We start from the raw sequence: 18,166 nt of genomic DNA, 5'->3' as shown, positions 1-18,166 counted from the left end.
TATGATGACAAGGACTAATAAAGTAATTAAGTGTACATCATGGAAACTTTGCTTTTCAGCATGGGACTTGAATAAGGCAGTGCTTTCAGTATAGGAAACCTGATTGGAGTTTTCTATTCCAGGACAAAAGCTGTTCTCATCTCGGAGGTAATTGGAGGCAAGTAGGGTATCCATTCCCTCCAAAAGAGGAATAGGAGTATCCTGAAATGTGATCTCACAATGATATAAACCGCAAAAAGATTAAGGTTGTCCTATTAGTCTTTGTGGGGCTTCCCCAGTGGCTTGGCGGTAAGAATCCACTTGCAATGCAGGAGACAAGGGTTTGATCCCCAGGTCGGATAGGTCCCTTGGAGGAGGGCATGGCAACCCTCTCTAGTACTCTTGCGTAGAGAATCCCATGGACAGAGGAACCTGGCAGGCTGCAGCCCATAGGGTCACACAGAGTCAGACATGACTGAAGTGACGATGCAGCAGAAACATTAACCTTTTCAGTCCCCTTGTGAGAAGAGCAACTGGTATTTAGTGGAAGGGGATGTTATTTTAAAATGTATTGAAAAAAGGTTGTATATTAAGTATGAAAGAAACAATGGAGAGAAATGAACAGACATGGGAATAGTTCATGATGGTTGCACATGTATATAATTACATGTAAAATGTATATGCAGATACACAGATATGTAAAAATATGCACTGTAGAAATAAATATAATAGGTAAAAGTACACACTAGAAGGATTACTAGGGTCTCCCAATGACTAGGAAGGCAACTTGGACGTTAGAAGATAATATAAAAGAAGATTCCTTACCTGTTTTCTCTGGGACCTCTGTGTGGACATGCCTAGCAACTCTATTGCATTGATCAAAAGCCATGAAAACTGACTCAGCCTGTTTGATGGCAATGATGTCCATTTATAGAAGCCTAATATGAGAAATCCAGCCCCTGGCCTCAATCTCAGTTATCCCGAAAAGGTCCAGTGCATAGAGGAACATTACGTATTCAAGGAGAGAGAATTTTAAGGTACATAACTCAAGCCAGTTTATGTAGATTTCTCCCTGCGAGAGTATTAGGTTTCTACTTTCACATTTTCCATCTCTTTTTTTTTTAATTTTATTTTATTTTTAAACTTTACATAATTGTATTAGTTTTGCCAAATATCAAAATGAATCCGCCGCACGTTAGACAAGTGGTCATCAATAATACATCTCTGGGAACTAAATATCCACCTAGTAGCCTTTTAGTGATTTTTTTTTTTTCTGGGGGGAGGCAATATTCTTAGCTAATAATGTATGCATAAAATTTTATTATGGGTTGAGAGATTTTGTAGGTTTTTGGTAGACAGATTCAGTCTTTTGGTAACTTATTTTCATCAGAAGAAATCTTAAATAAAGTGGTAAATTTTATCTATCATTCGTTCAGTTCACTTCAGTTGCTCAGTCGTGTCTGACTCTTCGTGACCCCATGGACTACAGCACACCAGGCTTCCCTGTCCATCACCAACTCCCGGAGCTTGCTCAAACTCATGTCCAGTGAATCGGTGATGCCATCCAGCCATCAACCATCTATTATTTGTTACACAACAAAATTTCTAAATATACATTCATAAAGAAAGGGACATCTTCTGTGACGCTAATTGCTCTTAAAAACATCTTTCTTCCAAATGTCTGTAGAAACTAGTGATGCCCAAAATTAATTACTAAATGTATTATATGGATTTAGGGGATAGACAAATAAGATTTTCTGGCACTAAAAGAAGAGACCATATACATTAGGTGAAAAGGTGATTAAAGCAAATGAATAGACATATCTAAGTACAAAAGAGGTGCCACTGAATATCATGATTCTAAATGTTATCTAAGAGAGCTTCCTTAGATTCTTCTAGGCTTGTGGAAAATATGCTGAAATAAAAGAAATTCTCTGGAAATGTAGCTATGTGAAAAGTAGTATGCTATGATTTTCATAAATCTTCATTATCTTCATTATTTTTTAAAATATGTATTCATCCAATATATTTTGAAAGCTAAGTATTGTGCTATGTATTGTGAATATAATAATAAATCAGAAAAGAACTCACTCATATCAGAGTGAGTCTTGTAAATAGCCAGTTTTGTACCTGATAAAATTTTAGTGGTTTGGGAAAAGTATTAGTCGTTCAGTTGTGTCTGACTCTTCGTGACCCCATGGACCCCCTGTAGCCTGCCAGGCTCCTCTGTCCATGGAATTCTCCAGGCAAGAATACTGGGGTGGGTAGCCATTTCTTTCTTCAGGAGATCTTCCTGACCCAGGGACAACTCACCCCAAATATCTCTTTTTTTAATCTATCATAATGCACACATAGTTTTTTTTTTGTTTCCTTGTTTGTTTGCTTACCCAGTTTCCTATAAAAATTTAGATAAACATTTAAGCAGCCATTCATTCATCATTTATCCACTCATTTGTTCAAACAATATTTATTATTGTAATTATTGGTGGCAGCAGGTACTCTATCTGCTGAGAACCCTGATGTGAAAGGAAGAGTCACAGCACAGGTGCAGGTACAACCCAACAAGCCCTATGACAGTGATAACAGCAGAATGAAAAATGAAGATTCAGAAAAGGGCATTTAAAAGGGATTGCAGAGGAAACATGGAAGAACTGTATAACAACAGAGATACATAATACATTTTAAAGTGGATTCAATATATTTGGAAATTTATGTGATGACAATATGGTGGGAGTGAAGTATTACAACCAGGAGAAAAGCATGTAGGATGGCACTGAGGGGTATGGTCATTTTTTAGTAGGCAGCTGACTCCTAAAAGCTTACAGCATATAGGATGGGACACAGGTCAAGGTTGTTGACAATTCACCAAGATTGAAAAGTTGCAGCGAGAGTAAGAACTAGGGATGAGAAGAGTGCAGGACTGTCAAAGGAAGATAGAAATAGGGCACTAAGAAATTAAAACATCTATTGCAGACTTTGACGGGAGTCAATTCAGTTCAGTCACTCAGTTGTGTCCAACTCTTTGTGACCCCATGAGCTGCAGCATGCCAGGCCTCCCAGTCCATCACCAACTGCCTGAGTTTACTCAAACTCATGTCCATTGAGTCAGTGATGCCATCCAGCCATCTCATCCTCTGTCGTCCCCTTCTCCTCCCACCTTCAATCTTTTCAGGATCAGGGTCTTTTCAAATGAGTCAACTCTTCGCATCAGGTGGCCAAAGTGTTGGAGTTTCAGCTTCAACATCAGTCTTTTCAATGAATATTCAGGACTGATTTTCTTTAGGATGGATTGGTTGGATCTCCTTGCTGTTCAAGGGACTCTCAAGAGTCTTCTCCAACACCACAGTTCAAAAACATCAATTCTTTGGCGCTCAGCTTTCTTTATAGTCTAACTCTCATATCCATACAGGACTACTGGAAAAACCATAGCTTTGAATAGACAGGCCTTCGCTGGTAAAGTAATGTCTCTGCTTTTTAATATGCTCTCTAGGTTGGTCATAAGTTTTCTTCCAAGGAGTAACCATCTTTTAATTTCATGGCTGCAGTCACCATCTGTGACTGGGATGTCACTGCATCACAACTTACATTCTGTATATATTTACCCCACTGCTGCTGCTGCTAAGTCGCTTCAGTTGTGTCCAACTCTGTGTGACCCCATAGACGGCAGCCCACTAGGCTCCTCTGTCCCTGGGATTCTCCTGGCAAGAATACTGGAGTGGGTTGCCATTGCCTTCTCCAATGCGTGAAAGTGAAGTCACTCAGTCGTGCCCAACTCTTAGCGACCCCATGGACTGCAGCCTACCAGGCTCCTCTGTCCATGGGATTTTCCAGGCAGGAGTACTGGAGTGGGTTGCCATTGCCTTCTCCAATATATTTACCCTACTACTAAGTCGCTTCAGTCATGTCCGACTCTGTGCGACCCCACAGACGGCAGCCCACCAGGCTCCACCATCCTTGGGATTCTCCAGGCAAGAACCCTGGAGTGGGTTGCCATTCCCTCCTCCAATGCATTAAAGTGAAAAGTGAAAGTGAAGTCGCTCAGTCATGTCTGACTCTTAGCGACCCCATGGACTGCAGCCCACCAGGCTCCTCCGTCCATGGGATTTTCCAGGCAAGAGTACTGGAGTGGGGTGCCATTGCCTTCTCCCATATTTACCCTAGAACTCCACAAAAATCTCTGTGGAGTGATAAGGAATAGTTGAATCTCTCTTAAGCAATATGCAGTTATATTAACAGTGAAAGCCAATAAATACAAATAAGAAAGGAAGCAAGCCCACCCCATGGAGGACGATAATGAGATAATACTGCCATAGTATTTCTTGGTAGCTAGCTGAACAAAATGCATGGAATATCAGGGTTTGAGATGCTTTTCCAGTTTAACCAGCTACCTAGTTCTATTGAATTGTTTGCTCTCACTGGCCTCAGCAGGTACATGGAAGGGGAAGTAGAAATGAGGGGTGAAAAGGAGAAACTTTTCCAAGGATGACAAGTAAAATTAAGGAACGCATTAAATTTATCTTTGTTTTACCATTTTTAATCAATTTTGTAAGCAAGTGACTTCAATGCCCAGAAGGAAGTGTGAGTAAAGGTGTATCACTATTCAACAAATCATTCACATTACTCTTTGTAATATTTCTTTTGGATACTTAACATCTTGTAATGACTATGATCTTGCAGGCACTTCCCATAAGCTATATATGCATTATTGATGAAGTTCTATGACTGGAAACTTCCATCACTGCAGTGACTGTTGGAAAGCATAGGTTCATTCAAACTAATAATGTGTATGAGTTTGTCATAGTTTTAACATATGCATTCTTCTTGCAGATGGTTGAAAAAGAAGGTTATCTTCAAAAAGCTAAAATTGCAGATGGAGGAAAGAAACTAAGGTAATAAACTTTTTTTTTAATTCACTTTTATATAACTATGCTAGTTCTCCATCTCCTCAATTTGTGTTGCTGTTATTGTTTAGAAAGCTAGGCCCTATGGTGCAGGACTAGAATATTCCTCTCTGTTATCACTAAGGTCAACATTATTTTTCATATAACTATAGGTTTCCAACAAAGCACTACATTTTATTTTATTGCACAGAATAGAAATGAAGTGCTTCGTGACCCTCTAAAACTTGAAATTAAAAAAAATATGCAAAGAAATAAGAAAGTAGGTCTTGATTTCTGTGATTAACAGATTAAAGGGTGAAGGGACTCATTTTGCAGTATAAAAAATCTCCTATAATACATTGAGAGCATAATTTTTTGAAGAATGGAGGATTTGAGATACATTTGTTGCTGAGTAAAAATCATTTGAGAAAGAAAAATGAGAGAAAAATATCATCTGTTAGATAAAAAGTTGGAAGTTGCTGCATTTGGAGATGAGAGTGACACAGAGTAGGTGAGAGAAATTAGACAATGCAGGAAGAATTTCCCTAGGTGACAGGAAGAAAAAACTTTAATAATAAAAAATGAGATTGATAGAAGGGTAGTCAAAGATGCTACATATTTTTTTTAATGTATGGGCTACTTAGAAGTAAACATCTCTATTTTAAAATGTCCCCTATTTCTCATGTAAGTCTTATTAAATACTTCGTTTTGTGATAGGTTAAATGCAAACTGCAAAGGTATGTAGAAAGTACTCACAGTGGGAGACAAAGCATTTATTCATGACTATATAATTAACAATTAAAATCATAAAGGATAAATGTACTAATTAGCTACACAATGGGACACTTATTAATTGTATAATGTAGTTTATTACTGGGATGGAACTCTGGCCAACACTAGAAAATGAAGTATGTTATTGTACTTATTTATTTAAAATAAGTAAAATTGGAGAAAACTATCATCCATAATTCCACTACTTAAAATAACTCTTTCAGTTTTAAAGAACAAATTCTATTTTCCACCCATATTGTGTTTTATTCTGGGGTAAGATTTTAAAAGCTCTTTTAAAGAAGAGCATTTAAAATATTGTGTTTTATTCTGGGGTAAACAGGGCCTTCAACCTTCTCCTAGACTACTTTTCTACAGTATCTCTGCAGCCACCCTCCCTTGAAGGGTCAGGAGGGAGATACACAGGAGACAAGATCAAATGCAATACTGTTTTCAAAGACTCATCTAGTCCAGGCCCCAGTGGAGAACCTGACATAATGTGTTAAGTTCTGAAAGGGCAGTAGGGATTCTTTGACTAACCCAACCTAGTGCCAACTTTCCCCTGGACTTCACTCCCAGGTATATTAGCCCGTGGAAGGAGTGTGGAGGGTGCAGCGATAAGCCTTCCGAGGATAAACCAAAGCCCTTTCTTACCTTACCAGCTATGTGGACATCACATCCAAAGAAGGATAGAAAAGGTCTTGTGAAAGTTCCCACTTCAGCCTTTCCCTGGGGCTTGGTAGGAAGGAGGAGGTGATAGCTTTGGTAGGTCTTGGATTCCAGCCTCATGCAAGGAAGAGGAGATCCTAAAAGGGATTCCAAGTAAATTTTGTACAGTGTCCTTGCCCATAAGCCCTCCATAATCCATTCTTGTAAAATGTTTTCCTAGAAGGTGGTGTCAAGAAAAATTAAAGGGGCAGAACCAGGCCTTTTCCCTCACCAGCTCACGTGAACAGCACATTTTTAGGTAGCTTCAATCAGTGTGTATACCATTTTGTATTTGTTTTGTTTGTTTGTTTAACCAGTTTACATACCGTTTATGTATTCCAGCTTAAATTCATATAAACATTAGTTTGTACTATGTTTCATTGTTATTTCAATCATCTTGCATGAAATTATGCATTCTTTCAGCTTTTTTTCATTTAAAATCATATCAATTTTAGTTTTCCTTTTGTTTTGTTTTTAACCTCAGGTGCACAAATTGAGTTGATTATCCTCTTCAATGTGTGGCCTTGTATTATCATCTTTCTGGGCAAGACTCCTAGCTGGGCTTACTTTATTCTCAGTCTCCATTCCTCACTTCAGTCCTCTGTAGAATGTGTGTTCCTCAAATCCAGTCTCCATATATTTATTTGGCTATATGTGTGGCATACTAGAAAACAGCATGTAAGTGAATATGCTCTAAATTGCAGAAGTCTTTCGGGTTATAGGGGCTTCCGTGGTGGCTCAGCAGTAAAGAATCTGCCTGCAACGCAGGAGATGCAGGAGACACGGGAGACATGAGGTCAATCCCTGGGTCGGGAAGATCCTCCAGAGGAGGAAATGACAACCCACTTACTATATTCTTGCCTGAAAACACCCCATGGACAGAGGAGCCTCACGTGCTACAAAATTTCTACCCATTTTGTCATTGTGTGCACACATCAAATTTTACTTAGGCAGTCTTCCAGGAGTGGATACTTAAATTGTCCCTACTCCTTCCATCCCAAACAATATTGCAATAAATGACACATGTATGTCTCCTTACAAATATATTAGGAATTTTCTCTGGGGCATAAACCCAGGTGGCTCAGTGGTAAAGAATCTGCCTGCCAACTCAGCAGACATGGGATCAATCCCTGGATTGGAAAGAACCCTTGGAGAAGGAAATGGCAACCTACTCCAGTATTATTGCCTGAAAAATCCCATGGACAGAGGAGCCTGGTGGGCTACAGTCCATGGGGTTGCAAAAGAGTTAGACGTGACTTAGTAACTAAACGACGCAAAAAGACTGCTTGATGGTAAAGACACATACAGTTATAAATCCACTGAGTGCTGCTGCCAAACTTTCTCAAGAATGAATGCATCAGTTCATATTCTCTTCACAATGCAGAGATCACCCCTCACCACAATCTCATCAGTGTATAGCTTACTAAATTTCAGTTTTGCAAGTTGATATCTATAGAACATAGAGTTGCTTTTATTAATATTTTTATTCCTCTGGTTGGTGTTTCAGTTAAGTATCTCACTTTTCTTTTCTTGTGACAATTTCTAATATGCACCAGGTAGTATATACCTTGGTCAACTTTTATATTAAAATTATAAAGACTTTATAGATTGAAAATTGTAGATATAGTCAACATATTTAATAACATATGATATCCTATAATGTTGATGGGACTATAAAGCACCAAGCCATTTCTACATTCCTCTTTTATTACATTTTTAAGTTGACTCAAGTTTATACTAAAATAGTTATAATTGCAGTAAACCTACTATTGCCTGCTTTTATATTTTCTTAACAGAAATTCTAAGCCTAGATGTCTTGAGTAAATCACAAGACCATATTTGTTTTAATGACTGTTATGTATAGCCCTACTGCTTGCCCAAGGAGTCTGTATGTTTTTGTAACTAACAACAGAATGATCGATTTAATCATAACTGAGAAGTTGTGTAGTTTTTAACCCATTGATAATTTAGTAACTATTCAATAGTATACCATGGCTGCTATAATTTGTATTTCTTATGTAAAATTTCTTACCATGTCCCTATTTATCAAGGAACTTTATATCTTTTTATAACTTTTAATGTGTTATAACAATAATAACAGATGCTTATTCTGTGGAGTACTTGGATAGTTGCTTTACCAGTAACACTGAAATAATACTCTAAAACAGGCTATGTTACTGCTATTAATTTTACAAATGGAGAAACTTGGTCCCTTCTACCAACCTCTCCTTCTCCCAATCTTACTCTAGGTATAGTTGGTATCAGATTTTAGCTATGTCCTCTGTATGAAGTAGGTTAGATTTTTCCATCTTGGTAGAAGATGTTTGAGGCCAGGAAGCACAAACTGCCCTTTTATTTCATACCATTAGCCATACCAAGGGTTTCAACTGTCACTTAACAAATACTATTTTATTAATCTCTATAAATTTTCCAGGCTTCCATGGTGGCTCAGTGGTAAAGAACCCACCTGTCAATGCAGGAGACGTAGGTTCCATCCCTGGGTCAGGAAGATCCCCTGGAGAAGGAAATGGCAACCCACTCCAGTATTCTTGGTCAGGAAATCCCATGGACAGAGGAGCCTGGTGGGTGACAGTCCATGGGGTTGCAAAGGAGTCAGACACGACTTAGTGACTAAACAACAATAACAATAAATTTTCTACTCATAAATCCGTGACATATCATCCGCATCGTGTTTTGTGTTCTTCTTTTCTTTCTTCCCCTCTTCCTGTTCCTTTTTCTTTAACTTCCTTCCCTTTTTCACGTATTTTTTTCTTTCTTTCTAAGAAAAGTTTGACCTATCTCTGAATACAGCAAGAGTTGGTAGAAAGTAGAACACCTTGGCTATATCTTACATCTATAAAGGGCCATGAATTTGGCTTTATTTTGAAATGAAGTTCTAGAAGTTTCCCCAGACAGACAGGATTGAAAGCCAAAGACATTCAGCATTCAACTTTAGATTTTCTTTGTGAACATTGAAAGTGTGTTTTTCTGATAAAGTTTAGAAATTCCTGCATTTTGTTACATCTGTTCCCAAAAGAGAAGTAGCTCATGTCTCTCTGAAGTTCTCGGAGACCTTAGCGAAGAGTTGCTTTCAATTCTTTAATTTATGAAAGGCCCCTGACAGCATGTATGCTTTCTGTACCCTCATCTCTCCTACTACACCTTTCATTTTAAGCCTGCCCCTTCGTCATCTCATCTGTAGCTTGTACATGTTATCACATGTGACTTTTTACTCTACTCTGCTCTTCAGAGGGGGTGGAAAGAAGTTCTTGAGGATGAAAGGATGCACAGAGATGTATTTGGAAAAAAAAGTAGTATAGTGTTATGTCTACCGGTGTTCATTTTCATCCCAGAGCCCCAGAGCTATTAAACCTTTGTTTTTGTTTTTTTTCTTCTTTTTAAACAATTGTTTCTAAGAATAGACTTTCTGTGGAACATGGTACTAAAGTACCCCCCTAATGTAAATGTTATTATTATTTTAGCATTTTCTGCTCAAGATCCTAATGAATTCTTCCAGGTTGCATTTGCCTTTCTCTCTTTTTATGTTCAGTGCTAAGGACTAGGGGGAACGTTTGAAAAGTATGGAATAGAGCAGTTATTTTGTAAAAGGTTCCTTTAGTTTCATGATTTCCAACACGTGCTATTATAATTTCCAACTTCTAGTAACCCTGTGAAAATAGAAAGCTTTTACATTTCTTGCAGTAGTGACAGCGATATATATATTTATACTCCAGTGTCTTTTTGATTTTTTTTTAAAGTAGAGGCAAATTACAAAAAGCTTAGGATATGAGACAAGAAATGTGTTGCTTGCATACCAGTTTGAGAACTAGTCAGACTATTTAGCAGTGTCCGAGTGATTGTTCAGTAAATCAGTCAAGCACACTGGACTAAATCATTTTCGCCCCCCTCCAGGGGTGCAGTGTAACCAAGTCAGATAACAGAGGCAAGCAACAGCAAAGAGAGTCTGAAATTTACAAAGTAATCTCACATCTATTTTTCTTTGATTTTCTGGTTTGCCATCATGTCATGACCAAAGGAGGCACTGGAGAGGTCAGTGTAATATATAAAACTTAAGTGTTAGAGTAGACAAATCCGTTCAACATGAGCTCAAGCTAACAGATTCTAACAATGATAACAAATATTTTAAAGGCCAGTTTCCATCAAGTGTTCTTCAGATGAGCAGTTACAAAGTTGCTCTTATTATGTGCTGCCATCCGGTGTCCATTTCACAGAATGCAAAGAATTTTTGGTCAAGCTGATGTTGGTGTTTAGTTTCTTTGGTTTGGGGTTTTTTGTTTGGTTGGTTTTGGTTTTACTTTCTGCGTTGACAAGTCAGGATTCATTTTAAGAATGTTCTCCAAAGTGTCACTTGGAGAAGATGTCCCACCAATTGCATTAACTGCTTGTCCTTATTAGAAGTTAGTTCTTCTTCCTTCTTAATTACATTAAGGATCCTCATTGCCACCCCCTCCCCCGTCTTAAATGTGATATCTTGTGACAAAAATTTAAAATAAATACCTGCATTTATTGTCTCAGGATATATTTTGTGTGCTGAATCATTAGCATTAATGTCAATCTCTTACCTAATTGCTATCTGTAAATTTATGTGGAGACTCTCTCTCCTATTCCTAGGACATCTGACTTACTGAAGTTGGACATTTCCTGACTTATGTGTTTTACTTAACACACGAGTCTATCCAACATCTAGGTTTTTATCTCTCTGTGTGGAAAAATTTTTTAAAAAAGAATGCCCTCAAATTTAAGATGATGAAATGTTGATGCATTAATTGGCTCCCATCAATGGATGATGTTACCTGCTGGCCATCTTGGGAAAGTAGGGCTGAAAAGGCTCCCAATTTGGCATTACAAAGAAGTAGCCTTGCTCCAAGGAGAAAGATGTTCAAGGACCTCTTTGGCAATAGTAAGGAGTCTTCCTCTCTCAGGGCTATCATGAGGCTCTCCATAGACAAGCGCAGTATGACTGCGGGAGAGTTATGTGCGATCTGCTCTAGAGATGGTCAGCAGAATGAGTGTGGCCTTCAAGGTTCAGAAGACTTGGCCTGAATCCCATATGTATGACTTTGATGCCCTTGGATAGGATGTAACCACACAACACCTCCGTTCTCTTATCTGTAGTGTGTGCATTATCACCCACCTCCCAATGCTATTTGGATAATTTATTTGTTCCCGTGTTTACTACCTGTCTCCAATGAGTTAGAGGTAAATGCCTTGAGGTGTCTGCTGTTTGCCTTTATATATGCAGGCTTTGGAATTGTATCTGTCCTGTGGCGGATGCTCAGTAGATACTTGTGACTGGCATGGGGATTAAATTTCTTGACTTATACAAAGTATCAGGTGCCATACCTAGCGCAGGGTGAGAACCGATGCATGCCTACCAGCTTATTTTATTGACACACATATGAGAATTCAGGAAGCCCTCTGGAGAAAGCTCAGGCCATGTCACTAGAATTATAAATTAGAAAAGATGTATTCAACCAGAAACATTAGATAGTTTTAAAATGATTCTATGAAAGACTTGTCAAAACACTTGGCAATTAAGTAATAAATAAGGGAAAGCAAGAATTAGGTGCTTTGTAGCCCTTTTGTCACTGGTGGTGTTCAGTCGTTAAGTTGTGTCTGACTCTAGATGTGTGATGCTCCTGAAATTTGAGAACCCGTATATTCTTTTACTCAAAAACATTTGAGAACTTCCCTGGTGGTCCAGTGTTTAAGACTCTGAGCTTCCACAGTGGAGGGCATGGATTCAGTTCTTGGTCAAGGAAGTTCCACTTGCCCTGTGGTAAGGACCCCCCAAAACCACCAAATATCAAAACATAATAACAACAAGAAAAAAATACTTTGATAAGCACTCATAAGCACTCACTGTATGTCAGATATGGTTTTCCCTGGTGACTGAGTGGTAAAGAATCTGCCTGCAATGCAGAAGACACAGGTTTGATCCCTGGGCCAGGAAGATCCCCTGGAAAAGAAAATGGAAATCCACTTGAGTATCCTTTCAAGGAAATTCCATGGACAGAGGGGCCTGGCAGGCTACAGTCCATGGAGTCACAAAAAAAGAGTGACTGGGTGACAGGATAACAACAACAAACTCAACCCACAGATACTGTGCCCAGGAGTGGAAAAGCTCTAGGAAGTCAGAAGTCACCCTTCTCTGAAGGTGCTAGGAAAGTAGAGAGACTTTTATTTCCATTCTGAAAATCACTTCTTCCTCAAAAGATCTATTTAAAAGTCCTGGGTAAGTAAGCCCTCTAAACTTGAAGGAGCTACTCACTTCCTGAGTTGAATCTCAATATACTGAAAAACTGTCACCTATAAGGATTTGATGGCATGTAGAAAGCGTTAGAATTTCAAGTCAAGGCAAAACCTTGCCAGTTGATCCAATTCACACCGCTTCCAGAGCTGACAGTGCCATCCAAATGCTCATTGTGTTAGAGTAACTGGTGAGAAGCTTTTCTGCTGATATCCTGAGAATTACAGGTGACACAGAGAGCCAAACACATCAAATGGGGAATAGACTTGAAAGATATTGTAAAGAAAATAGCTAAGTCTTTATTCAGAAGATAAAGGTCCTGACCTATGTCATAAGGTAAAAGATATTCCCAGTAGGTGAATTCTCAGTCACTCCTACACGAGAGGCTTTTGAAACACTTTCTGGTTTTAGACTCCCTACCGAGTACATGTGAGTCTGCTCATCACAAACCAGAATAACCCCCTAGCAGGAAAGAGACAGAGGTGGTGTCATAGTTAGAAGCACACCCCTGCTTCTGGCTTCTTCCGAGCAGTTGAAAGGCTCGTCATTAACTCCTTTTGATATATGCTAAGTTGCTTCACTGTGTCAGACTCTTTGCGACCCTATGGACTGCAGCCCGCGTTCCTCTGTCCATGGGATTCTCCAGGCAAGAATACTAGAGTAGGTTGCCGTGCCCTCCTCCAGGGGATCTTTCAGACCCCAGGATCAAACACATGTCTCCTGCATCTTCTGCACTGCAGGTGGATTCTTTAAAGCTGAGCTACAGGGGGCGGGGTGGGGGTGACAGTCCACGACTCCTTTAAATCAGTTCAATTCCCAAGAGAAAAAAAGCTCTTGAGAGTAGTGGGCCTTTGGCCAATCCTTCTAATTATCATTAGGTAAAATAGTAAATAAGGCAGTCCAGATGACTTGTGCCTTGCCATAGGCTCTGCACTCTAGCTTCTATAACTAGAGATTTAGGACCAAAACTATGGTGAAAGCTGACATGGACAATCTCCTTAACCAAGAAAGTGATATAGTCATACATTGGAGATATGGCTGGTTTGGATCCAGGACACCTCCATAAAGAGAATAAGGCACCAAAGAGAGTCATATGATATTTTTGGTGTTCCAGAACAAGTAAATTTATGTTTATACTCCACTGTAGTCTATTAATAATGTAATAGCATTATGTCTAAAAAAACAATGTATATACCTTAATTCAAAAATACTGTATTGCTAAAACATGATGATCATCATCTGAGCCTCAATATGACTCACAAAAAAGTGAGTCATAATTTTTTTTGCTGGTGGAGGGCTTTGCCTCAGTGTTGATAGCTGCTGACTGATCAGGGTGGTGATTACTAAAGGTTGGGGTTGCTGCAGCAACTTATTAAAACAAGAAAATAACGAAGTTTACCGTATCAATTGACTTTTCCTTTCATAAGCAACTTCTCTATAGCATGCAGTGCTGTTTAAAAGCATTTTAGTCACAGTAGAACTTCTTTCAAATTGTATTTAGTCCTTTCAAACTCTGCCACTGGTTTATCAACTACACTTATGTAATATCCTGAATCCTTTTTTGTCATTTAAACAATCTTCACAGAAACTTACCAGAAATAGATGCCATCTCATGAAACCACTTTCTTTCCTCATCCATAAGAAGCAATTTTTCATCCCTTAAAGTTTTTCATGAAATTGTAACAATTCAGTCACATCTTCAGGCTCCACCTCTAATTCTAGTTCTCTGGCTAATTCCACCATATCTGCACTCACTCCTCTGCTGAAATCTTGAATGAACCCTTCAGAGTCATTTATGAGGGTTGGAATCAACTTCTTCAAAGTCCTGTTAATGGTAATGTTCTGACCTCTTCCCCTGAATCAGGAATGTTCTTCATGGTATGGAAAATATTGAATACTTTACAGAAGGTCTTCAGTTTACTTTGCCAAGTAAACTGAAGTTTCCTTTACATCAGAGGAATCATGACCTAGTGCAGCTATAGCATTACAAAAAGTATTTCTTAATATAATAAGACTGCCTGGTTCATGAGCTGCAGAATGGATATTGTGATAGCAGGCATAAAAACATTAATCTCATAGTGTATCTTCATCAGTGCTCTGGAGTAACCAAGTATATTGTCAATGAATAATAATATTTTGAAAGGTATCTTTTTTCTGAGCAGTAGGTCTCAACACTAGACTTAAAATATTCAATAAACCATATTGTCAAGAGATGTGCTATCACCCATGATTTGTCCTCCTATCTGTAGCTAGGAATTTTTAAGGAATTCTTAAGGATCCTAACATTTTCAGAATGGTAAATGAACAATGGCTTCAACTTAAAATTACCAGCTGCTTTATCCCCTAACAAGAGAGTCAGTCTGTGCTTTAAGCTTTTTGAAATCAGTTATCAGCTTCTCTTCTCTAGCTATGGATGTCTTGGATGGCATCTTCTTCCAACAGAAGACTGTTTTGTCTACATGGAAAACTTGTTGTTTAGTGCAGCCCTCTCATTGATGTTCTTAGCTAGGTCACCTGGACCACTTACTGCAGCTTCCACATCAGCACTTGCTTCTTCACCTTGTGTGCTTATGTTTTAGAGAAAGCTTCTTTCCTTAAACCCCATGAATCAACCTCTTCTGGCTTCATACTTTTCTTCTGCCACTTCCTCATCTCTCACAGCTTTCACTGAATTGAAAAGAGTTAGGGCTTTGCTCTGGATTAGGCTTTGGCTTAAGGGAGTGTTGTGTCTGAACTGATTTCTATCCAGGCCACTAAAACTTTCCCTATTATCAGCAATAAGACTGTTTTGCTTGTGTATCGTTCATGTGTTCACTGGATTAGCACTTTTGATTTCCTTTAAAACTTTGACTTCCTTTGGCTAACTTTGGCACAAGAGGCATAGTACTCAGCCTGTCTCAGTTTTTGACTTGCCTGCCTCAGTAAACTTAATCACGACTAGCTTCTGATTTAAAGTGAGAGAGATGTGACTCTTCCATTCACTTGAACACTTTAAGGCTGTTATAGAGTTACTCAAGAGAAGGCAATGGCACCCCACTCCAGTACTCTTGCCTGGAAAATCCCATGGACGGAGGAGCCTGGTAGGCTGTAGTCCATGGGGTTGCTAAAAGTCGGACATGACTGAGCGACTTCCCTTTCACTTTTCACTTTCATGCATTGGAGAAGGAAATGGCAACCCACTCCAGTGTTCTTGCCTGGAGAATCTCAGGGACGGAGGAGCCTGGTGGGCTGCCGTCTCTGGGGTCACACAGAGTCGGACACAACTGAAGCGACTTAGCAGCAGCAGCAGCAGAGTTACTCATTGGCCTAATTTCAATATTGACATGTCTCAGGACATAGGGATGCCTGAGGAGAGGGAGAAAGTTGGGGAAAGACCAGTTAGTAGAGCATTCAGGACACACACAACCAATGGATTAAGTTAGCTGTCTTATATGGGCATGGTTCATGGCGCCCGAATACAGTTACAATAATGACATCAAGATCACTATTACAGATCATCATAGCAAACACAATAATGTAAAAGTTAGAAATATTGTGAGAATTTCCAATATGTGACTGAGCCATGAAGTGAACAAATGCTATTGGACTTTTGTCTTACTTGAAGCAAGGCTGCCATGGAACCTCAGTTTGCAAAAAATGCAATATCTGCTAAGCACAATAAAATGAAGCACGCCTATACTCCTTAATCTAAAAAACACAATATAAATTAGTAAAGAGATTATAGGCTTCAGAATCAGAGAAACTGGGTTTGTCTCTAAATGTGTAGCCTTAAGTAAGTTATCTAAACATTCTGAATCTTATTTTCTATACTAGCAAGTGGATATAATATCTTCATCATATTTTTGAGACGCTAAATCTCCACTAGACGATCAAACTTATATTACTCAAAATAATTTATGCTAATTCTTATTTTAAAAGAGATCATGGAAAACTGAATTAAAATTGGGGCATCTGAAATGTTGAAAACCAGCATTCTGTTCTTCCTTTTGAAATGATATTATCTTAAACAAGTTGGAAAAAATCCCTTGTATTCATAGATATTATTTGTAGTTTAAAAGTTCAAAAAGAAATTGCACTGTATGTAAAGTGCCAGAGCAATTTATATTACCAAAGTTACAACACGTACAATTCCTACCCTCTTCAGCCTGTTCATCAGAGTCACCTAAGAGGGAACTCTTTACAGCAGCTCAAAGTTCTGAGAACCATGAGATAATCGAATTTCATGCAACTTCATTTCTAACCAATTCCAGTTCCAAGTTTAAGGAAGGGAAAAATGCCAACACGTTCTATAAACGATCAACATCTGAAACAGATCAAATCAGAACCGTTTATCCAGGGCTTGCTATAGATAGGAAGCAAATAAGGTATAGAATATCTCCTGCCAGGAGATTAAAAATATAGTAGGAAATATAACAGGCAGGTTAAATAAAGATTTTGTCATGTCTGAGGATATTCCGTTCTTGCTGGTTACATATGGTAAAAGTGAGGGGTGGAGATAACAAAGATACCCAGTCTAGATCAGCAGTCCTGCCAATGCTTACTCTATTCATCTAATATTATGACCTCTGTCAGAAGAAGGCTACAGGTGCTTCAGTTCATCTTGCTGCTGGTGGTAAATAAAAGGAGAAATAGGAACTAAAGCAAAGGAAGAAAGAGGTCTATGTGTTTTTATTCCTGCTCCCCATCTTTATTGTCATCTGATTGAAAAAGTGACTATTTGAAGACAAGTGGGTCCAACAACATAGAGTTCATATTTGCATGTTGAAACATACACATTATGTGTGTTTTGTTTCTGTTTTTCATCTTTAATACAATGGTGTATAAGTAGGAAAGCTTCAAGCATATAAGAGCCACCTAGTCTTGTAAATGTTAACTTGACTGAATCAAAACTGTTCTTTCAATCAAACCCCTAGAGTCTATGAGGAAAGTGGAACTAAATTATACAGAGATCTTAAATGGTCATTTAAAACATATTTTTGCGTAGTTTTATATTGCCCAGAATAGTCTTTAGTAACCTTTTTTTTTTTTTAAAAAAAATCACTTTTGTAAAATGAATTCAGCTATTCAAAAATGAGTGTTAAACCAAAGCAAACATCAGCAACATGATGTAATAGATAGAAACTTAATGTATATTAATCTCCTTAATGTTTTACCATCTAATCTAAGGGTATTCTCCATGACACAAACTTATACAGATCTAGTTACTTAAGTAACAATGCAATGCAAAGGGCAATAAAAGTTAGGGTTTCACTTTCTGATTTAACTGTTGTTATATCCAATGTTTTTTTATACCCCCATGCCTAAGTTTAATCATTAACTCAACAATATATATAATTATCGCCTACTCTTTCCAATTCACTATTGCTTGTCACTGGGGGTATCTTTGTAAATATAAAGTATTTTCTGTTGGTTTGGGGATTTTTATTTAATGGGGGAAATAGAGAAGTGAAATTTACAAAATATTATTTTCAATATGTCTTAAGTGCTGTGTGAGGAAGTCATGGAAGACATATTTAAAAACATAATGTTTGAACTTCTGATGAATGGGAATTAATAATCA

The 18,166-nt window shown here is 38.3% G+C and overlaps 1 protein-coding gene across 3 annotated transcripts in view; it reads left to right on the top strand.

Annotated features, from left to right (window-relative positions):
* Positions 1-18,166, top strand: part of ARHGAP15 (Rho GTPase activating protein 15) — a 698,570-nt gene that overhangs the window by 106,655 nt on the left and 573,749 nt on the right. For all 3 annotated transcript variants that reach the window (XM_025261723.2, XM_025261725.2, XM_025261734.2), the window contains one exon: positions 4,807-4,868. In XM_025261723.2, the coding sequence (XP_025117508.1) occupies positions 4,807-4,868 (62 nt within the window). The remainder of the gene's footprint in view (positions 1-4,806; positions 4,869-18,166) is intronic.

Source organism: Bubalus bubalis, chromosome 2 (genome assembly GCF_019923935.1).
Source record: "Bubalus bubalis isolate 160015118507 breed Murrah chromosome 2, NDDB_SH_1, whole genome shotgun sequence".
Classification (NCBI taxonomy): domain Eukaryota; kingdom Metazoa; phylum Chordata; class Mammalia; order Artiodactyla; family Bovidae; genus Bubalus; species Bubalus bubalis.
Note: the sequence above shows the minus strand (reverse complement) of the source record. Positions and strands in the feature narration are given on the sequence as shown.